Genomic DNA, 23622 nt, shown 5'->3' with positions numbered 1-23622 from the left:
TTAAACAGTCTCGTGTTGCAAAGATCTGGCTCTAAACGGCCGCGCCACGCTTCCAGACGTAGTAGCCGTAGTACGGCCCGTCGCAGTTAAAACCGCGCAGCGGGGATCTCAGAGAACGCCACATTCGGCTTTTATTTTTTATCTTACTGCTTTGGGGTACTTTTTTTTCTCTTAGGAAATTAGAATGACATCAGATGGGTGAGAACTTATCAGAAACAACACATCCTGTTAATTCTGTGCCCGCTAACCTAAGTCTGTCACTTTTAAATTATAAAATGATAACAATCATTATAAGAAAACCCTTTAAAAAAAAAAAAAGTTGTACGGATGAAAATAAAATAAAATAGTGTCAAGTTCATCAACAAATGTGGACTTGGATGCATCATTATTTCATTCTGTGTGCTGTTTATTATTAATGGGGCAGTGGTGGCCATCCCCACACACTGCTCCCCGGGCGCCCGTCATGGCTGCCCACTGCTCACCAAGGGTGATGGTTAAATGCAGAGGACACATTTCACTGTGTGCACCGTGTGCTGTGCATCCCAAGTGACAATCACTTTACTTACTTACTTACTTACTTTTTTTTTTTTTTTTCTAGACGATTTCTAAATGACCCTAGCATATCCAACTCCAGTATGATGTAAACCGGACTCACATTAATTAAATGTGAATTAATAATCATGTCTTCCCATAAGCAGCAACATGACTCGGCCCATGTGAACAGTTTCCTGATGTTTGAGTCGTTGGGATTGTGGCAGAGTTCAAATACACATCTGTCCACACGCAGTGGACTGGGCATCACCCTCACTCCATCTTACGCTGCTCCACCAGCAGACTCAGACTGACCGCTGAATCCGAATCCACAAGGGAGGCAAGCTTCGTGCGATTTTTCGGCAGCACCGTGCAGGCTGCCGTTTCCAAAATAAGGACATGTCTCCACCGTGTCACGCTCTCATTTTTTTCATGCAAGGATCCGACAGCCCTGGTCGCATCCGCGTATCACGCCGCGGGATTCGTGCTGACGTTATTATTTTTCCACCAGATAACACCGCGTGGGCCCAATGACAACGCAATTAGATTCTGATCCCTACAAAATATGAAAATATTCAATTCTACTGTGGGGGGGAAAAAAAATACATCTGTCAAGCCCGACCAACAACTAACCCCGGGGTTTGTTTGGTCGACACCGAGTCGATGCACTCAAGCTGTTCCTGGTTGTCATGCCCGTCTCGTGCACGTGCTTGGTGACAATCAGCAACAGGCGTCACGGTTTCACCGGCAACCCGCAGAAGCGACGTGAACAGGGCCGGTGTCGGTGCAGAAATCGAGATCAGTAATAAGAATTCTATTATTATTAATAATAATAATAATAATAATAATAATTAACAGGTCCCGAAAACAGCCTCGGTTACTCAGAAAAAAAAAAAGCAAAAAGATGCACAGAAGTCTCATGTCCGGGATCAATGATTAGGTGAAAGATGGGAGAGGAGTTCAAAACAATAAAAAAAAAAGTTTATTTTAGAAATGTAATGCAAAAATGTAAATGAGTTTCACACACTGGGGTTGGCGCCCCACGCACCGAAAGTAGCGCCTCGGACGGAGACGCAGACTCCCCGGCGAACCCTGCAAGCCGCCGGACGGCCATGTGCGCCCTAGGCCCCGTTCCCAGTCAGAAACGGCCGCCGAGCGGCTCTCCTCCGGACACGTGGAGCCGCCTTCCCGCCCCGTCCAGTCCCGTCCCGTCCCGTCCCCACTTACCTTCCGCGGTGCGTCTTCATTCGAAGGCGGCATGAAGCCGCTGGCCGGCTCCGCTCCGCTCCTGTCGGCTCCGCTGTGACGAGCGAACGCGAATTAAAAAAAAAAATTAAAAGTCAAATTTAAAATAAAATAAATGTAATGAACGCTGACTGGCTACCTTTTCCAAAGCGGCCGATATCAAACGCACAATGGCACCGTCACCCGAGTGTAGGGATATAATAATAATAATAACTATAATAATAATAAATATAAATAAATAAATAGCGCGGCTAGCACGCTGCTAGCAGGCTAATTAGCTGTAGCCTATTGTAGCCGAGAACGAGCGCGGCGACGGGACGCGGGCGGCGCAGCTCATGTTCGCGGGGGCCAAATCGGCCGGGCTGTCCGAGTCGACGGCCGGCGCGGTCGGCGGACCTCGGGCATCGGACCGCGGCGGCGGCGCCCAGCTGTCACCCACCGTCCGGCTAGTGCGGCTAGCGCGCCGATTAGCTAGCTCCGACCGTCAGGGACCGCGGCAGCGTGGGAGGGACCGGAACGCCAACGGACGGGAGGCCGAGACGGGAGGAGCCGGCGCACGGACGCGGGGGTCGCCGCCGCTCGCGTTAAAGTCCGAAAATAGTGTCCGGAACGGACGGCGCGCCGGTTTAACTTGAACGGGGAAAAGGGGAAAGAAAGAATTCTTTTCCCGCAGGTCGACTTGTGCGGTCTACGTCACTGGTTCTTGCGCGAGTGCGTCACGGCACAAAATCAAGTCCCGAGCGGGTGACAAGTCAACCAGTTATTGCTTTTGAGTGCAAGGATATGTTAATGCATGCTTTGGAGAGAGAGGGAAAAAACACAATATAACACATAAATGATTCGGCTGTACGAATTTATAGCTGAAAACTGCAAATGATGGAAAAATACTGTTGCTGCCATGACGGCATGTCACACTTCTGGCATTTACATTTACAGCATTTACCAGACGCCCTTATCCAGAGCGACTTACAATCAGTAGTGACAGGGACAGTCCTCCCCTGGAGCAACTTAGGGTTAAGTGTCTTGCTCAGGGACACAATGGTAGTAAGTGGGATTTGAACCTGGGTCTTCTGGTTCATAGGCGAGTGTGTTACCCACTAGGCTACTACCACCCTTTTCTCAAGCATTCCAGCAGAGGAGAAGCAACTCATCTCAAACATTCAGCTTTCTCCTAAATGTGTTGCCCGAGTTAGAGACGTAAGACCTTTGAGAATATTACATGCTGACAAATGTAATTGTGAAGAGATTGTCATTGTGATACACAGTGAAATTGGAAATTACAGTATGTTGTAAGGTTGCACAGGCCCCATTTACATACAATTACAGCATTTATCAGATGCCCTTAACCAGACGATAGGGCTTATGCTTATCCAGAGCGACTTACAATCAGTAGTTACAGGGACAGTCCCCCCCTGGAGCAACTTAGGGTTAAGTGTCTTGCTAAGGGACACAATGGTAGTACGTGGGATTTTAACCTGGGTCTTCCGGTTCATAGGCGAGTGTGTTCCCCACTAGGCTACTACTGTGTCCTCTGTCCATCACCCTTGGTGAGCAGTGGGCACCCATGACAGGCGCCCGGGGAGCATCGTGTGAGGACGGTGCTTTGTTCGGTGGCACATTGGCAGATCTGGATTCGAACCTGCAACCTTCTGATTACGGGGCCTCTTCCTTAACCACTAGGCCTCCACTGCCCCAATGTGACTTGAAAAGAAAATGGTTCTAATGTTTGCCGTAATCTTGAAACTCCGGGTTCAGCAGCCTGCAGCATCCAGACGCTTGGCGGTGGTAAAGTCGCACCGAGACCGCTCGGGTTTGATCGAGGCGCCGACGTGTTGCGCTCCCGCCGACGTCCACAGGGCGGCGCGCCTTCGCCCCTCTCTTCGTCGTCCACCTGCTAAAAACGACCCCGCCAATTAACAGAGAAATTAATGAACGGTGTGCAGGTTTTAACGGCAGGAATACAAGAGCTCGACTGCATTTCCCTCTTCTTTAACCACTTTGATTTTTTTTCTCCATTTATTCTAAATTTACATTTACAGCATTTACCAGACGCCCTTATCCAGAGCGACTTACAATCAGTAGTTACAGGGACAGTCCCCCCCTGGAGACACTCAGGGTTAAGTGTCTTGCTCAGGGACACAATGGTAGTAAGTGGGATTTGAACCTGGGTCTTCTGGTTCATAGGCGAGTGTGTTCTCTACAACAACATGGTAGTTACCCGTTGTACAGGTGTAGATAGCGATTGTACATTTTGTAGATAAAAAACATACACATATTTATTTTTCGCTGCTCTTACATTTTTTTATATCCACTTTCTATCCGTAATTTCCCACTAGTGGGACTAATAAAGGCTTATATTATCTTATCTTATCTTATCTTATCATATTTTACCCACTAGGCTACTATCACCCTAATCTCCTGAAAATAAAATATAATTTATAGAACAGCTGTTAATACTCGACTCACAGAGCGAGAGAGACACACACACACACACACACATATATTTACACACACACCTTTGAATTTCGTGATGTTTGGGTAACATCCCCAAAATAAACGGCTGCGTGGCCGAGACCCTTGTCCCACTTCTGGCTGCGATACGTGGAGAATGCCGCGTCCGTGTGCCTCGTTCCGTTTTTAGCACGACCGGGGTCGCTCGCATTTATAAAAAAAATATATTTTTTTATATATATATATTACTTTTGCACCGGTAGTTGAAAGCAGCCGACGTACTTACATTAACATTTACGGCATTTACCAGACGCCCTTATCCAGAGCGACTTACAATCAGTAGTTACAGGGACAGTCCCCCCCCCTGGAGACACTCAGGGTTAAGTGTCCTGCTCAGGGACACAATGGTAGTAAGTGGGACTTGAACCTGGGTCTGACGCTGACGCATACGCCGCAAACGTGGATGTACGTGTGCGTTCCGGACGTCTTTTCCCGCTCTTCCCGCTGTTTGGATATGAGGCAGGAGGAGGAAAAGTTACTGGGACAAAGGGCGCACCGTTCCGGACTTCGATCGCACGCGTTATGACGACGCGCGCTGACTAAGCGCGCCGACGCGCAGGGGCCGACCCCGTTATAAAGCGGCGCGTGCGTGCGTGCGCGCGCGCGCGCGCGCGTTCGTTTCCGTCATGCGTTCATTGGTGCGTCCCTCCGACGTGTCACAACTTTTGGTGGATTACCCTAGTTTTGCCTCCCGCGCCATGCGCTGTCCACCTTAAACCCGGTCACCGCCGCGAGACGCGCTCAGTTCCTCCGGGGCATCTCCGAGAAGACGCGTCCTCAGCCATGCTCTCCCTGATCCTGTCCACGTCCACGGCCGCCTGCCTGGTGCTCGGCGCGCTGACGCTGGAGGGCCTGGCCGCCGCGTCCACGGCCGGCTGCGCGTCGTGCGCCCTGGAGAGCGGCTCCGAGGAGAAGCTCCTGGTGGAGATCGCCAAGCAGCAGATCCTCAGCAAGCTGCACCTGAAGGAGAGACCCAACATCACCCACACCGTGCCGCGCGCCGCGCTCATGACGGCGCTGCGCAAGCTGCACGCGGGCAGGGTGAGGCCGGACGGCACCCTGGAGCTGGAGAACAACCTCTCCAAGGCGCACGGCCGGGACCAGGCGTACGAGCTCGTCAGCTTCGCCGACATGGGTAAGCAGACGTGTGCGTTTCACTCGGTGCGTAACGGGACATTCTGGACGTGGACGTTTTTTCTTTAAAGTGACGTTTCTTCATCCGTTGACGCAGATGGCAGCAGCACAGAGGCCAGCCTGAGCTTCCAGTTTGTACAAGAACAGAGGCAGAGCGTTCAGGTGCTGCAGTCCTCGCTGTGGCTGTACGTGGACCCCAGCACCGACCCCGAGCGCAACCCGCGCACCAACGCGTACATCTACCTGTCCGGCCTGGGCGGCGCCAACCGCACCCTGCTGCTCCAGAAGACTCTGGACGTGCAGAAGGGCAACTGGCACACCTTCCCCGTCACCCAGACCCTGCAGGCCTTCATGGAGGGGGGCCAGAGGCACCTGAGGCTGGAGGTGTGGTGCGGGGACGACGGGCAGAACCTGTGCGGCTCCTTCGACGCGGCCCATCAGCCCTTCCTGGTGGCGCAGGTGTACCTCCGCGACGACGGCTCCAAGCACAGCCTGACCAAGCGCTCCCTGCGGTGCGGCGACGACGTCACCGTGTGCTGCAAGAAAGACTTCTACATCAAGTTCCGCGACATCCAGTGGCAGGACTGGATCATCGCCCCCGAGGGCTACCACATGAACTACTGCATGGGCCAGTGTCCGCAGCACCTGGCCGGCTCGCCGGGCATCGCCTCCTCCTTCCACGCCACCGTCTTCAGCCAGCTCAAGGCCAACGGCATCCACACCGCCGTGTCCTCCTGCTGCGTGCCCATCCAGCGCCGGCCGCTCTCCATGGTCTACTTCAACTCCCAGCACAGCATTGTGAAGGCCGACGTCCCGGACATGATAGTGGAGTCCTGCGGGTGCACATAGGGGGCTCGAGACAGACCTGGACGCAGAGACAGGACGCACATTGTAACTCGAACAAGGGCACGCTTCTTATTTATTTAGCACGAGCAGGGCTGTTATTAATATTATTCTTTTAATCACATCTGCACATCGGCACAGAACATGGCTAGGTCCTCTGGTGCCAGAACACACTGTAATAATTTATATTCTCACTGGCAGGACACAGCGCTGTTAATTTTTTTAGAAGAAAAGGATGCTTACTGCCTTCATATCTTACGTTTTTTTTCCAAATCAGCACCAGTTATATATATATATATGTGTGTGTGTGTGTGTGTGTGTGTGTGCGCGTGTGTGAGATGATACTTTTTGATGATACTTGTTTTTAAGATGTCAGATGATGTGCCTGGAACTCAGGGAACGACCCATAACGCACATGAACCTTACCAGCCACGCCGAGAGTCAGGTTGACATTCTGACCTGCACCGCAGTTTGGTTTCATGTCGGTTTCATTTTTTTTCGTATGGGTATTCTGGAGCTTCCTCCCCTGCGGTACTTAAAAGGATAATCAGGAGTCGGACGGAGTTACATCCATGTTACATATTTTATTGCTTCCCTGTTGCCTACAGCTGAGGTGCCAAAGACGTTACCTTGCAGAGTTCAAAATTTATTGTATCTCATGTACAATTGCATTTTTCATTGGAATTTCACTGGCGAATCAATGTGCTTAAATAATAATAGTAATCATCTTTTTTGGATGTGACTCAAGATACCAGTTACAGTACAAAGGGGGAGGAAGTTTTGACCAAAAAAATGTATGATGCTTCACTAAATATTGTTTGTAAAAAGCAATATTTCAGCCTGACTATAACCAAAAAACGTTTTTTGGGGTTTTTTTTGTCTGATCCAGTGATGACTAAATGCAATATGCAAATCGCATATTATATGAATATGATTTCGTCAGCATCAGCACTGTCTTTGTCCAGATACCTGCTTGGGTAACTGGTTTCTGCCGCCATGAACTCTGGGTTGTTACTCAACGACATGGGTAAACATTTAGCTATTGCCACAGTGTCTATAAATGCGAAGGTCTGTGAGGCATTAAGGTCAATGGGCATGTGCTGGTGGCACGTTGGTGTCTACCCTCGCTAGGGTCTAAAGTATCAGCGTGGTGTAAACCACATACACATCATTCCTGGCCAAATCTGAAATAATCTACACATTCGTTCTCTCCGTCACTTTCCCAGAAGGGTTTAGCCAAATTACAGATATATGATTTTCTTTCTGCTTTTTTTGTTTTTTTTTTGTGCATTGATAGTGTGCAGCATGCGGTTGATTCAATCCAGTTCAGTATATCAAGCACTTCCTCTTTCTTTTTTGCATTCATTAGCATTTATTATTATATTATTATTATTATTATTATTTTGGTTCTCTGAAGCACCTCCTAAACCCATTGCTGGTTTGGTGGCATAGGCTCCTAAGACTTAAGTAATTGTTGTTGCTGGGACTCTAGCCTTCCCCCCGTGTTTACATGAATTCAGGGAAACAGACCGCAAATTTTCAAAAATCTTTTTAGGGTCTTTTTATTTTTCTCAAAAACAATTATACGTTTATCTGCTGCCAGGATTTGAATATCTGCATCTGCACTTTATTTATTTATATCCATTTGTAAGAGGGCATAAATCATCTGATCTTATTTTGTTATGTGTTGAATGTTTTCACAAATAAATATTTTAATAAATATTTTATCAATTAACGTTTACTCTGTTGTCTACCTTTCTCTCAACCATCAATGAACTTTGAATTCATTTCCTACAGGAACTTTAGAAATTTTATATTTATTTCTTGTCAATTGCAGACATTTAAAACACAGACAATTGAAATATTATGTTTCATACATTCATATTTGACATATTTTTCATAAAGGTTCTGGGGCCAATGTAATTTCATCCACGAACTGGTCCTCAAATTTCTAATAAATACATCATTAGTATTTTCTTCTTCAAGGACTCAAATTTTCATTTCATTAGATATTTTTTAACTAGTTGTTGATTAAATAAAGGTCCTGTGCATCTAAATAATTAATTACATTATTTTAAACAATCGCCGATTTGTGTTCACCGCATGACATCTGACTGGAGCAGCCTGCACAAAGAGCTTCATAAACTCACGTGTCTAAACTTTATGTTGATCAAAGCAAATACATGATCCATGGAGTTTTTTATTGCACGCAAATCAACATATTTCCCATCAATAAGTCTAGAACTTGAACGTTCGGAACATCTGAAGGTCTGTGATTTCTGACTCCAAGACCTCAGAACCCAGTAATTTGTGAGATGGGACCTGAAACATCCCAAAGATTCTTGATTCGAACAGACTTGAGCAATTTCGGTGGTCACAGAGCTCAAAGACCCCGTCATCCAGCGCAGCAATATGGTGCAAACTGCTCACACCACGTTTCCTGCTTCAGTAACTGACTGCTGCCTCGCAAGATTTCCTGCACATCATATGTCAGTGGTTTTAATGTTGTGGCTGTGGTGCTGTGTATATGAAAGTGATCCAATTACATTACAAATGATTAATTTCCCTAGTCAACTTTCCTCATGTGAAAATGCAGTACTGTTATCGAAATGAAAAATCAATAGCGTCTGAAAGGCAAAGAGCGTGTTTGCATGGGCAAATAGTTGAAGTGGCTTTTATGGACTGTGCATGTTTATTAGGTAAACAGCAGCAAGATACGAGGGAGCCAAGAGGTAAAGAAAAGGAGAAAAAAAAGGACTAAAATTAATCTTCACTGCAGTCATTTTAGAGCTTTTTAGAACACATTTTCCTTAAGTGCACGTAAGAATAGAATTAATATTATTAATTGATTGATTATAGTATTAATAGATTAGTTATTTTGTTATCTTGTTGCCTCTACAAAGACGTGCCGCACGATACTATATTTAGAACTGTTTGTCATTTATAATAGTTGTCTATGAACTACATGCAAAAGAGGAAAATGTAATAATTACTTACGCTCTAAAAGTAGTTCCTTTTGCTTCAAGAACCATGTTATGAATGTGTTTCTGTAAAATGAGAAAAAAAGAAATTACAACAAGCATGCACTTTGTGAAAAAGTACAGATCCGTCTGTCGTACCATTAAATCTCATGGCAGTGCATTTCATTCTGGTTGCAACAGTAGGATAATCGGGGTCTGACTGTACGTTCCTGGAGCAGGTTGCGGGCTGTACTTTGTGTGCTTTTTAGGTATACTCTTTTCTCCAGTTGGCAACGGCTCACGTTTTTTTGCGAACAATTGTATTGCGTCCAGGCTGCTGACTGTAAACATGCATGTTCCTACAATTGGCCTTTTTTGGAGGGGTTGAGGTTGGCCTAGCAAGTAAGGAAATGGACCCGAAAGAGGACTCGGGTGTGGTTGCCGGTTTGAATCCCGAACTGCCAAGATGCCACTGAGCAAATGCAGAGGACACATTTCATTGTGTCACCGTGTGCTGTGCTGCAGTGTTCCACAATGACAATCACTTCACTTTTGCTTTCACTTTCAAGCTCATTTGCATGCATTTTGTTTGCTCACGCGTGTAAGTTCATGTACATGTTTGTGTTTACATAGACAAATACAACTGATGTAAAAAGTGTGCACACTTCTGCTTAAAATGTGACCGCAATAAATCATTTCAAAACTTTTCTTACCTGTAATGTGACCTACAATCTGTACAATTCACTTGATAAAATCAAACAAATATGTCAGGGGGAAAAATAATGATAAAAAAAAAATGTATAATTTGCTGGCTGCATACGTGTGCACACCCTTAAACTAATACTTTGCTGAAGCATCTTTTTGACAAAAATACAGCATTCAGTCTTTTTGCCATCAGTTAAAGTTTATGTTATATTTATGCCATTTATCAGATGCCACTATCCAGGGTGACTTACAATCAGCAGTGACTGGGACAGTCCCTTTGGAGACACTCAAACTGTCTTGCTCAGGTACGCAATGGTAGTAAGTGGGGTTTGAAACCTGTGACTTATAGGTTGTCTGGAGTGTGTTATCCCTTAAAAAAATATCAGATTTCCAATTACGATTGTCCCAGGAAATTATTTATTGTAATCACGTTTTGACACAAAGGCCTGGCATCTGTACGTGTGTGTTTAAAGATCTGTCTTCTGAGCATTTGAACGTGCGCATGCTTCGCCGCAGCGAAGTGAATGCTCTAAACAGAACAGTTAATGAAAAGGAGATTGTGATCAGGGGAAACCTAGTGACTCACTGATACACTGACACACTGACCCAGAGACCTACTGATTTGCTGTGCACCTCTTAAAACTTAAATCCCACACACACCACTTGCAATCCCACAAATCCCCTGGTTTAGTTCTGTGTGTCCCCATGCCGTCCCGTTTGGTGAGACCAAGGATTGCCTCTTGTCTTACAGCTTGCTTGCCCTCCCTGGTGGCCCACACCACTACCTGATCACTGCTTCTGCAAAGATTTGGGGCATTTAAATTGAAGAAAATGAATTTTTTTATTTTTTTATTATTTCTAAGCAGAATAACCTTGTCGCTGTTGTGGTACTGATGGCGAGTAACAGGCCTTATTCATTCTTGGAGCCGTGGAGCTCATTAATCGCCTTCTTACTGTCAGCCGGTCCTAATCCTCTGGAAGAGCTCAGGCGGGAGTGAAAGATAGGTGATAGTGCTGAAATCTGTAACACAGAGGAGCTCATGCCCTGGGAAAAACACAGAGTGTTGCATACAAGGCTTCACATGATGCACTAAGATTGACTTTAAATTCCAAGGGAATTGTTTCATTTACTAATGTAAAGTTCAAAAGGTGTGAGAAAGTGTTTATAAATGAGCAAGTAAGATATCTCTCTCATTAATGTGTGCCACCCAAACAAGCTTGCATATGTAATAACTCATGGGTTCGGTAATTTGCTGTGAAAGCCCAACATGTTGCAAAATGTCTTGGACAAAGTGCACAAAAACAAAGGTAAACTCTCGCAATCGCATGCAAATGAAATCACATAGAAGAAGGGGAAGGGAAAAAAAAAAGAAAAGTTTGCCCTCACTGCGCATTCACATGCAGTCAAGTGTGCGGTCCTGCAAATAAGTCTTAAATCCAATGGCTGATCCCATTACAACAGACCCAGTTACCTGAAATATCTTGATGTGTTACATCAGTCGAGTCTCCACAGGAGAACAACAAGGCAGGGTGGATCTTGAGGTAAAACCGGCTGTGCCACAGACAGACGGTTCCAGTTCATACTTGAACGATTCGCCGAAGGAGCCAAGCCAGTGTAAACACAAGCCGTTCTGATCTGTGCTTCTAGAGTGAAAAGTCAGTCATGTAAATGTTCCTTTTAGTATTATTATGCAGCTATGCTCCAATAAAATGAACATAAAGATGATTAACAATTCGTCAAAACCACGTGAAGTGATTGTGATACACAGCAGCACAGCACACGGTGCACACAGTGAAATGTGTCCTCTGCATTTAACCCATCACCCTTAGTGAGCAGTGGGCAGCCATGACAGGTGCCCGGGGAGCAGTGTGTGGGGACGGTGCTTTGCTCAGTGGCACCGAACCGGCAACCTTCTTATTACGGGGCCGCTTCCTTAACCGCTAGGCCTCCACTGCCCCAGTGTATGAAGTACGCGCAAACATAACTGTGTGTAACTGTGTAAATGAGGAATTCTTGGGAGAAGAGGGTCCCTTTAACATACGTGTTCTCTGGATGGTGTCTAAGCCTTTACAACTGAGTTCAGGTAGAGACCTAGAATTTCCTCTGAATAGAATATCAGCATGCAAGAATGTTACAACCAAGTGGAGGACATAAAAAATGTTACGTTTCCACAACCTTGGCTAGTTCGGCTTTGACAGAATTCTGGATTTTAGCTTGTGCTTCAGCCAACTATTCCTATCTTAATTGTTCCCGTTCTGGTTTCGGACTCGTTCCATTGAGCAATTCGTTGGCAAATGAATGCAACATAAATGAAGTTAATGAATTGTGCTTTGTGGCACATGAACCCCGATGTACTAATCATAATTTGATTGAATTAAAGTTCTGCAAAATCGTACACAGTAAATGAGAATCTGTCATCAGTTTCCGCATGCTGCTGACTCCGTTAGAAGCATCCAAGGGCTGCATTTGCATGGCTCACATTTGAAAGTGATTGTGAAATGGTGAAACAGCTCACAGTGCACACAACGAAATGTGTCTTCTGCTTTTAACCGTCACCCTTGGTGAGCAGTAGGCAGCCATGACAGGCGCCCGGGAAGCAGTGTGTGGGGACGGTGCTTTGCTCAGTGGCACCTCAGTGGCACCTTTGGCGGATCGGGATTCGAATCGGCAGCCTTCTGCATGCATGCATGGCTTGCTGGTCCCACCTGTGTCTACATGGTGCAACTGCTTTCCTCCCACAGTGCAAAGACATTCAGGTCAGGCTGATGATGCTAAGTTGACTCTGGTGTGTGTGTGTGTGTTCACTCAGCAATGGACCAGTGCCCTGTCTCAACTGTTCTGGGGGAGGGACATGAAGGCAGCTGGGATAGGTTCCTGCTTCCCCCATGACCTTGAAATGCAAAGAAGGTTTATGATGGAAAAATAAATAGATGGCAAAATTTGAATGTTGAACATAATTTCAAGAACCCATTATAATATTGGACCAGCCGGACAGACTTTAAAACCAAATCTTTGCACTCTGTAAACCTTGGTAGTTATTTAATAATTATCTAATTATGCAATATGACTGATATTTGATAAGAACTTTGCCTCTCTGTAGTCTGTCCCTATTTCCCCTCAATCAGATGTCTGGATGATGGGTCATTGGTGCAGATGGACTAAAAATTGACCTACGGTAGTTACAATTTTCCAATAAAAACAAGCTACAATTTTTTATTTTTTTAATTATTGTATTAAGTCATGACTGCAACAAAATAGGAATCAATGAATGCCTGTTTAAAATAAACCACCACCCTGAATAAATCTTATGGTGGAATAAAGAAACAAAAACAAGTAAGTATGTTTCTACTTTACTTGCTATGTTGCAGTGTAATTTGTGGAATAAATACTAAAGAAGATGAAGGTTTATTCATAAGTCGTTGCAAGTTATTTAAATGTCCTGTTTCATATCACTTTTAGAAACATTTAGAGACATTTAGGACAGTGGTAGTGTTCTAGTGGGTATGTACTAGAAAACCCAGGTTCAAATCCCACATACTACCATTGTGTCCCTGAGCAAGTCCCTTGACTCTAAATTACTCCAGGAGGGACTGTCCCAGGGCATCTGATAAATGCCATACATGTAAATTCCTCGAAGCTGAATTAAACAACTGGCCAGAGGGTGGCAGTGTTCGCGGATAACGGCACACTGATCAATACTCCATTCACGATCCGCCAAGGTGCCACTGAGGTGCCACTGAGCAAGGCACCGTCCACACACTGCTCCCCGGGCCCCTGTCATGGCTTCCCACTGCCCACCAAGGGTGATGGTTAAAAGCAGAGGACACATTTCATTGTGTGCACGTGTGCGTTGTTGCAGTGTATCACAATCACATTATTTATGGATCAGTGGTGGCCTGAGGGACTGAGCAGAGCACCGTCCCCACACACTGCTTTTTTATTTTATAATTGGATGCAAATGTGCGTTAGTAAGATATCAGGCAGTGTCTCTCAAATTGCGATTCAATAGTAACTCAACTTGAAAATACTTTGGCAAAAGAAAATACCTTTCTGCTATGGCTGCTGACAATCATGATTATTAAGATAGTCAGCAGAAGCAACCAAACAATAAAAGCTCTGGTAGCTAGCCCAGAATGCATTTGAAGATTATAGATAGATTAATGTTGCCATTGGACATATGGTATATATTTACTATATATGTCTTAACAGAGGCACTCATAACATCAGGATGTTAACAACCGGTCGATTTTGTGTTTCTCAAAAATAAGAACAATAAAAGGGCAAAGAACCAAGTCTGAGGACTTTTTATACATGGGTTTTAAACGGGTTTCTGAAGGCACATTTACCGACATGTGAGTAAATTGTGGTCAGAACAAATGCAAGATTTGTCAAGTTTCATATGGATTATCGTGAAAAGAATGTGCCTCAATCTAATTTGGGGCAGTGGTGGCCTAGCGGTTAAGGAAGCGACCCCGTAATCAGAAGGTTGCCGGTTCGAATCCCGAGCCGCCAAGGTGCCACTGAGGTGCCACTGAGCAAAGCACCGGGCGCTGGTCATGGCTGCCCACTGCTCACTCAGGGTGATGGGTTAAATGCAGAGGACAAATTTCACTGTGTGCACCGTGTGCTGTGCTGCTGTGTATCACATGTGACAATCACTTCACTTTAACTTTTTTAATTTTTCATTTTAAATGCCCATCTCTTGATGACAACAGAGGGCGCTAAAGCAAAATAAAAAGTGAAATGAAAGGCGTAGTGAGCTGCACCAACCAGTAGATGGCCTAATTGAAACCACTGTGTATTAAAACTTCACAGAAACCAGATTCTATCATTTCCCAATAGAGAAAAGTATTTAAACTGACCTGACAAAGGCTGCCCACACAGTCATTTGCTGTCCAACCTGCACAGGGTGGCTTGCCACTTGTCTCTGCCTGCCTAGCTTCTGATGTAGCCTTCAGACCAAGTGTCGGCTGTAGCCTATCCCAGAATGCCCCATGTGTGTCCATACTCCCTCAAACAGACGCAGTTTAGAGACTCAAATTATCCTACCCATCATACCTCGGAGCACCCGGAGGAATCCCTTGCAAACATGGGAGAGCATACCTGAGAGTGTCCTGGAATCAAGGAGAACCAAGGTGTCTTTGTTCAATGGGACCCTATTTTGGAAAAAGAGTGTGTAGAAAATGGATGAGTGGATAATTTGGTTATGTTGGAGAATGTGCTTGAAACCTGCTCTAAACAAGTCATGGATAACCATGGCAAGAGTGACGCCAGTCTACAAAACTGCTCGAAATGATGTATGTATGACCAGCAATGGATAGGCATGAGGTTGTCCCCGACTTTGTAGCTACTAGGACAGACTATAACCCAAGTGGGGAGCTGTAGCCGATCCTAAAAATGATGAGAGCAGGTACAACCTTTGAACAGGGTACCAACCCACCACAGTGCATGGACCAATTCCTCATACCTTGTATTCCTCTGGAGCACGTGCAGTAAACTTGCATGAAGGCTGGATTCTGGGGAGAGATTCCTGGCATTCCTCAAACTGAGATCTCCTTGCTGATTGTGACCCTGTGCTAGAAAAAGAGGCACAGAGAATTGACTGTTAGTTGCATTTGTCTATGTGTAAACTTACTGTGTTCTTTGTTAGTGTGCATATGGTTTATCCTGGAATATTTAAACTTTGGGAGATCAGCACCTCCAGACTTTGGGTAAAGATGTCCTCCTCTGAGATAAACACTTTAGAGCTCATTAAAGGGTCCACTTGTTTTTGCATTTTGTTTGCATTTTTACCCATTTGCCTGGTACCGATACCATCATCTTATATTGACACCCTTATCTTGTTCTACTTGCCTTCTTTTTTGTCATGTGAGATACAAGCCATGCTTTAAATGTAAGGCAGATAAACTCTGTAGCCTATTGGAGGGATTTCAGCCCCAGTTCGTATCTTTGCATATTTATTGACAGCTTCCCCATAAACTGTGACCGTTCATATTAACTGCTGTTTTTTTGTTGGCAGAATAAAAGGTCTCTTTTTTGTCAAACAATTCTTCTTGCAACAAACCTTAAGGCTTGGAATACCACAAGGATCTGTACCAGGACCAGTCTGATTCTGACCAACAACAACAAAACGTTCAGTAAGTTACAGTAAGTTCTGCATGGCTAGTTTGTTAATTATGCAAAAGATTTTTTTCTCAAGAATTGTTGTTGGGAACCTTGTATGAGGCATGTGGTCAGTTTCCCACTCTGTGCAATTCTCGGTGCACTTCTGCTCCCAAAGATTGGAGCGACATCATTGTGACTGTGGTTTTAAAAGCAATCAGTATTTACAGGGCTTGACAAGATTCAAATCCCAGATCATATCTCATCAAACACTTACCATTCAGAGGTATCTGCAGAAGCTAGCTCAACAGTTCTTCAATTGATGTGAACCAACACGATCTTTTCTTACAGCACTGAATGTCACTGGATTTGTTGGATCCTTAGTAAAGTCTTGCTAGCTAGCTGAGCCATTAGAGGGTTTTTTTTGTTTAGAGAGGTTTTCAGCCAAATAAAACCACAGTAAAACAGGGTCAACATCAGTGTACAAGCTTTAAATGGAACCTTTTTTTCTTCTGGAAAAAAATCTGTGTCCAGCCATCTTCTGGAATCGCATACCTCATGATATAAAGGAATCCAGTATTACTATTCTATTCAGCAATGGATTTCATAATGTCAAGGCAAAAGGGGGTTCTCTGAGCACTATTAAAAACTGACAGTACGAGCTGTTGGATGGATGACACCAAAACATTTTCTCGACAATCCAGTTAAGAAAGGCCTGTCTAGCTAGAAACTGAGAAATGGTGTCAGAAATGGGCTGACTTGCTGTTGACAGCATGGCCAGAGTAGAAGATGTTTGACCGACTCCCAATTGAGGTTGTCCACTGTCTAAGGAACACCAGAGATAGGTGAAGCACTGATGTGTGTGGTACCCTGGGATGGAAGATGCATGAAGGATGCCTGGATCTGTGATTTGTGCATGAGTCATGAATACAGTGCAGTGGCATACTATAGTGGCAGTCATGCAACCAAAACTTTTTGTCTCCTCAAGCTAAGTAGGTTCAGACCTAGCCAATAGGATGGGAGACCTCCTCAGAGGGCTTGCCACTGCAAGATGTGTTGATAAGGTCAGAAGAAGTCACTCATCGTGTGCTCTTGGTGGATCCCCATGCCAGTACAGTGACGGGAATAGATTCCTGTAAAAAAAAGGGCCTTCAGACAAGACGTTTAACTGAGGTTTTGACCTCCTGAGGTCTTCTGGGTGTCTTCTGAAAAGATTATGGGGTTCCCTGGCTCCCATGACTCTTTCAGGTCTGCCCTCAAAATTGCATCACCTTTAGCTCCTCTCCACCACACAGCAAAATGTCATCCAGGATTGATGGCTTTTACTGGACACAAATTATTGCCAAACGTATCCAGCAAACAGGAAATCCTGTTTAGTGAAACACCTATATTTGGTGCTGTATGTGGATTTAAATGTGACAATTTATAATACATGCATGTGAAAGACCAAAAATGTTTTATTATATTCTTAATTCACTTTTAAATTTCGATGACTTAAAAATTATTTAGCAATAATTTTATCCCCCTTTATATAAATAATAAATTGTTTTTAATTTTGTCAATGAATTAAAATATAAATTAAGCCCTGTTATAAACTAGTTTATAAATGCATAATTTAGTGGGTTTTTTTTTTTTTTTTTCAGTGAACCTAGTGGTCTTCCAAACACGCCCACCAAGTTCCAATTGCCTTAGGGAAAATTTTATGTTGTGTTTCTTAACTTAAGGAGCAATTTCAAATGCCTACAGATTTTGTCAGGTTGGCATTAGATGAAAGAAATTTTGAGCATGTGTGAAGCGGCAATAAATTGCTAAAAGAAAGTGCCAAACCAAATAATATAGACTGTATTAAATGGGAATTGATAGGTTTGTTCTAAGAAGCAGTTATTAACTATTAACTATTATGTTTGACTAATTTGTCAGTAAACACCAAAAATATATATATTTAAGTCCTTTTTTCAATGAAATATACCTCTATAACAAACATGGTATTGCCCTACCATATGAAACATGCATGACAACGTGCATAATCCACAACAAAGCAATTTTGAATAGACATGAATCATAAGATTGTCTTTGAGTCCCACAATAACCTATGCCATAACCCATTGAGGTTCATGAAATCCACCAAACTGTGAACACGTCTCAATAAGACTCATTTGAGAAATGGAGCACATTTGCATGTGAACTCATAAAAAAGTTTTAAAAAATCACAGCCCAAAACCTTGTAAGGCAACGAAAAAACTATTTTAACTTCATAGTTTATGATAACTTCAGAATTATTGCTGCATAACTACTCTGTCCTTTATGGATTTCCACATGACGCTAACATCCATGAACCTTGTGGAATGCTGAAAAAGGTTAAAAAAAAAACATGTTACAATGACTCCTCCTACAAGTACATGGGGCTTCTAGACTTAAATAGTCTATGATCCAGCGAGAGCTTGCATCAGCGGAGCTCAGGGAATTAATGTCACAGTCCACTCACATAATTTCCTGTGGAGACCTAATTCTCTGAGGTTAAAGTGAATGGAAACTACAAAGCGGTCATCACCGGTTCCTCGGATGACACCTAGCGTAGCCGACCAGCAAGAACTGTAGCTGCAGATTTAACGGAACTGTAAGTGTGTTGGTGCTCTAATGCGTCTGAGGATCACTTTATATCCAATAACGCTGGAGCGTAGAAATCAGAAGAAGAATGTTTTGAAAGGTTCATGTTCAGCAGGCAAAAGTATTAACACGCTTTTTCTGCACCCACCAAGCCAGAAGAACGTGTTGTTCTTACTAACATGAGAACTGTGCCAATTAGTTAATCCAGGTGACCGGAACAGAACACAGGGGTCATTACCTTTCTGCATGGATGTCACCTCAGTTCAAAGGGCATTTTATTTTTCCATATGAAATATACATTCACACACATACACACACACACACTCTCTCACACACAAACACACACACAAACCCCCATAACAGTACAGCTGATTATAATGGCCTTGTTCAGCTTTTTGGAGATTGTTATGCACCGTTTTTGTCACCATGCGCATACTCCACATGCAAAACCGGAACTATCCAGCACCGCCCATGTAAATTGAAGCAGGGCTGCGAAAATAAACCACATGAGCGAAGGCTGCAGTACCTGTTAGGACCATTCACTTGCCATTGCTGTGTGACAGCGTCCTCTGGAGGATGGCAACTGAAACAATCACAACACAGAAGAGCGACACTAAGACACTAATGTCAGTCCAGAGGAGCACAGATTTCAGTGAAAGTAGACATACCCAAGGTAATATCATTAATCATGTCCCTGTTTTTTATGAACAAGCAAAACTCTCGTAGAGGATACAAATTTAACATTCAGGGTGGCAGTAGCCTATTGGGTAACACACTCGCCAATGAACATGAAGACCCAGGTTCAAATCCCACTTACTACCATTGTGTCTCTGAGCAAGACACTTAACCCTAAATTGCTCCAGGGGGACTGTCCCTCTAACTTCTGATTGTAAGTCACTCTGTATAAGGGCATCTGATAAATGCCGTAAATGTAAATTCAAAAAAGTACAAAAAATAATCAGGGTGGGGGTAGAGTCTAGATAAATTTCACAACATAAAAAGTAGCTAACAAATATGAAGCACCAGCCAAAAGACAGAGCAGGTAAAAAACAAGCAATGCAGTAATTTATGATTTACGCTATCATAAATCCTTCTCACAGACGTGATAGAAAATATTGATTAACCATGTAAAAGACAGTTGGGTAGAATGATGTAAATTGGTGTGCCACTGATGCACATTAAGTGGATATGAAATAACAGGATTTAAGTTTTCGTTGAGAAGTTTTATTTTTTTTAAACCAGCACATGCATAACCCAGTCATATTAACAGTAATGAGAACACGAGCATGCCAGTCACACACTCGCATATGAACCAGAAGACCAGACGTAACAGGTATAAACCACACTTACTACCATTGAGCAAAACACTTAACTCTGAGCTTATCCAGTGGGACTGTCCCTATTGCATCTTCTTTCTTTCAATGACAGATGAAAATCAGAGCCGAGTCACTTTAAGTGGGAGTTGAAAAAACGTTGCATCTGAAATGTTGCAGGCTGACAGGCCATTCTGCAACTTATTTCATGGTGTTGTTGTAAATGTTCATTTAATTTTATTCTTGTATGTCCACATTGTACAGTGCAAATTACAGTCAAGTGACACATATATTTCTGACATTAATTATTTTGTAAATATAATAATAATAAAAATAATAACAACTCTAGATTTTCAGTTTGTACTACCTTTGCACCTTGGTCTATCTGTCTGTCTAAATATTACTGATTTTTTATAGCTAATTTTTATAGTTAAATTACGCTGGTCTTTTTATTCAATTCAGATAACTTATATTACTATGGTCTTTCAAATCCATACATTTAAAAATGTCTAAAGAAATATATCAAACAACTTACATTTCCATTGGGACCAGTGAAAAACATTTGTAAAGCAGTCTTTTCATCTCCTAATTTATCTCCCCTCTCCTCTTCTCTCCATCTTCTGTCCTCGTCATAGCTGGGGTGGAACTGCATTAGAGGAAGGTGCCTTTTTATGCTGCAGCCAGAGTGTGGTATCAGTTGTAGCTAAGGACCCCAAGCCAATGAAAAGAAAACATGTGCAAAGGACCATCTGCAACGGAAAAACAAATCCTGTAAAGATACCGTGGATTTTGCAAAGCGAGGGAATGGTGTCCAGCTGCCCCAGTCCATGGCAACAGATGCACAGTTCCTCTCTCCTGACAGGGAGTCGCTCTCCAAGTGTCACGGGGTGAACAGGACCTGTCCACAACTTTGCATCACTCTTCTTGCATTGCTTATCGTTGCATGCAAAAACTGAAACCAGCGCAGAACCTAGACGTCTAGAAACTAGAACCATCTGCAGGAACTGTGGTGCTTATTTCCCAGGGTCTAATAAGTCCCTGTCCTGTAAAATAATTCACGTTATAAATCAGACAATAACTATTTTGCAATAATTATGTTGCAGGACATTGAATTGCATGCAAACATTATGTGTAAATATGTTAACTGAATTCACTTTTTAGTCGTAATGCAATTGCATGATAAACTGTGAGTTGCGCTAGATGCACACTGTATAAATCCTGTCTGTCATTAGATGAGCAAACTTTTTCTCCTTCTCACTGAAACACTATGAATAGCCTGGTCCTTTTGGCCTTTGGTTTGACTTAGTCTGTGCCAGTAATCCTGTGAGGGTTGTAATCTGTCACTGTAGTCTGCTTATGTGAATGGACATCTGCGACATTTATTTATGCCCCGCTGAACTACATCTACATCGGCGTACAGTAGAAACTGGAACAGATGGGCCACCCTGGTACCATGCTCCCAAAATAACAGGTGTCCACAACCTTCAAAGGAACCTTCAAAAAGCCTGGAAATGGAGGGAGGTCTTGTGACAACTCAAATAACTTTGCCTAATGGCTTGCACAAATGCACTTTCTCATACCTACTGGTAACGCTTAGGTCAGCATTGTTCTTGGGAATCCATCAAACTGGAATACAGTTTCAGTGCATAGGGAACTTTCCAAAATATTTGTCTTCCTCCACAGATGAAAAAAAGTACCAACAACAAGCTTATAAAACTTGCGAACATGTGCACCTACTTCAGCTTCTGTGTGCTTTGATTCTGGTCTAAACGTGGACTGCAGGACTGATAACCACAGTAATCCCCTTTCCATTGAGAAGTAAGCAACCACCTGACATGAATGAAAGGTGCTTAATCTCGCCACTCCGCCCGGCAACTCTTCCTTGGGCATATGGCCCCAGCATCTGTGCGCCTTCTCAGGGGCCCTCAAGCAGGTCTCTCTTTCACAATCTGCTTTAATCACCGCTGCCCGTATGCTCTCAATGGACCCGCGCACCAAGACAGGTCACCAAATGCTGGGCCAGGTTCAGGAATCAACCTTCATCAGATCTGCGTTTCTTAATACAGAAACATAAAAAGCTGGTTAATTAAACATGCAGTCTAGATCAATTATATGTATAAAAAAATTCCATCTTGAGAAAATTTTGCAAAGATATGTTTAAAATGGACCGGTCCAATGAATTGGCTGAATTTTTTCCACAAAAACACAAAGAGAAAGAAGGTTTAAATTCACCTTTCACTTCAAATGCCAGCATTTGCATTTGATATATATATATATATATATATAGATATATATATATAGATATATATATAGATATATATATATATATAGATATACACACACACACACACACACACACACACACACACACACACACACACACACACATATACATATATATATATATATATATATATATATATATATATATATATATATATATATTCTCAAGATGGAATTTTTTTATACATATAATTGATCTAGACTGCATGAGTATGTGTGTTTGTGTGTGTGTGTGTGTGTGTGTGTGTGTATTCCTCTATACATATATAGTATATAGTAATATATATATACATATATAATTCATATATATTCATATATGGAAAAAATTCAGCCACTCATTGGACCAGTCCATTTTAAACTTATATTTGCATATATGTCTCAAGATGGATTTTTTTTATTTACATATAATTGATCTAGACTGCATATATATCTATGTGTGTGGTCAGTGAAGTTCTGGCACGCCGTACAGTAAAAATAACAACCCGTGGGCTACTGTGTTTGATTATGGAGGACATTAAACAGTTGGTTTAAAGAGAGAAGCGGAGCCTGTTGGAACGGAGGCTCCGTTCCATATGCGGGAGCTCCAGTCCGGGTTTTGCAGCCGAGCATCCCGAACCGCGCGCGCGCTGAAAAGCTTAAAGTTTAAAGTTGCGCAAAAAAATATGGTTCTTTTTTTAAAAGCCAAATGCTGGCGTTTGGAGTGAAAGTTGAATTTAAACCGTCAACGGCACCTTCTTCATCTTTTATCATCATCAGTATTATTAACGGTTGTGATTTGATTAACTGATTATCGTGGTGATGGTAATAATACTATTAACAACGACATTATTACTATTATTATTCTTATTATTATAATCATTATTACCAGTATTGCAATTGTTGTTTTTTTAACTGAGAATTTCATCATTAATCAGAATTAATGATGTGTAATTAGAATTATTGCTAATATTATTATTGTTGTTTGTTTGTTGGTTTGTTTATCACAACTCCGCGCGAGGGAACGGCGGCTGCGCGAGACTTCTTCTCCTTCTTCTTCTTCTTCTTTCTTTTTTTTTTTTTCCAAGAAAAACAAAAAGTGAACTTCCTGTTTCGGGGTGGTCCTCGGAGTCTGAGAAAGAGGGAGGGAGGCCGGCCGGGGCCGGGGGGAAGGAGGCTCTCCCTCCCTCCGCATTCTCGCACTGCCTCCGCGGCTCCTGGCGCCGGAGCTGGAAATGGACCCGAGTTCCGCGCTCCGGGAAGCGGGAGGATAGCCGCGAGGGAGACGGCCCCGAAAGTTCGCCCGCTGATGCAGAACGACCGAACAACTTCATTAAAGGTATTTTATTTGTATTTTTTTATTTTTTTTATTCTTTATTTTTTGGGGGGAGGGGGGGCGCGCTTCGTGCTA

At 43.3% G+C, this 23622-nt stretch overlaps 3 protein-coding genes across 21 annotated transcripts in view; 2 read left to right on the top strand and 1 right to left on the bottom strand.

The window, feature by feature from the left end:
• Positions 1–2488, bottom strand: part of r3hdm2 (R3H domain containing 2) — a 41075-nt gene extending 38587 nt beyond the window's left edge. For 10 of the 18 annotated variants that reach the window (XR_003751380.1, XM_028997636.1, XM_028997641.1 and 7 more), the window contains exons 1-2: positions 1916–2487; positions 1759–1831 (exon numbers count right to left, since the gene is read on the bottom strand). The gene's annotated coding sequence lies outside the window, so the exon portion shown is untranslated. Of the gene's footprint in view, positions 1–1758; positions 1832–1915 lie in introns of all 18 variants that reach the window. The other 8 variants (XM_028997622.1, XM_028997635.1, XM_028997637.1 and 5 more) reach the window with 2 other exon arrangements.
• Positions 2489–4864: 2376 nt separating this feature from the next.
• Positions 4865–7954, top strand: LOC114800778 (inhibin beta B chain). Its single transcript, XM_028998553.1, has 2 exons — positions 4865–5422; positions 5519–7954. Exons 1-2 carry the CDS (start codon positions 5071–5073, stop codon positions 6268–6270), a joined length of 1104 nt encoding a protein of 367 aa, XP_028854386.1. The 5' UTR covers positions 4865–5070; the 3' UTR covers positions 6271–7954.
• Positions 7955–23353: 15399 nt separating this feature from the next.
• Positions 23354–23622, top strand: part of gli1 (GLI family zinc finger 1) — a 36544-nt gene continuing 36275 nt past the window's right edge. For both annotated transcript variants that reach the window (XM_028999369.1, XM_028999367.1), the window contains exon 1: positions 23354–23550. The gene's annotated coding sequence lies outside the window, so the exon portion shown is untranslated. The remainder of the gene's footprint in view (positions 23551–23622) is intronic.

This window comes from Denticeps clupeoides, chromosome 12 (genome assembly GCF_900700375.1).
Source record: "Denticeps clupeoides chromosome 12, fDenClu1.1, whole genome shotgun sequence".
Taxonomy (NCBI): Eukaryota; Metazoa; Chordata; class Actinopteri; order Clupeiformes; family Denticipitidae; genus Denticeps; species Denticeps clupeoides.
The sequence above is the reverse complement of the archived record's forward strand: the minus strand, read 5'-3'. Positions and strand labels throughout refer to the sequence as shown.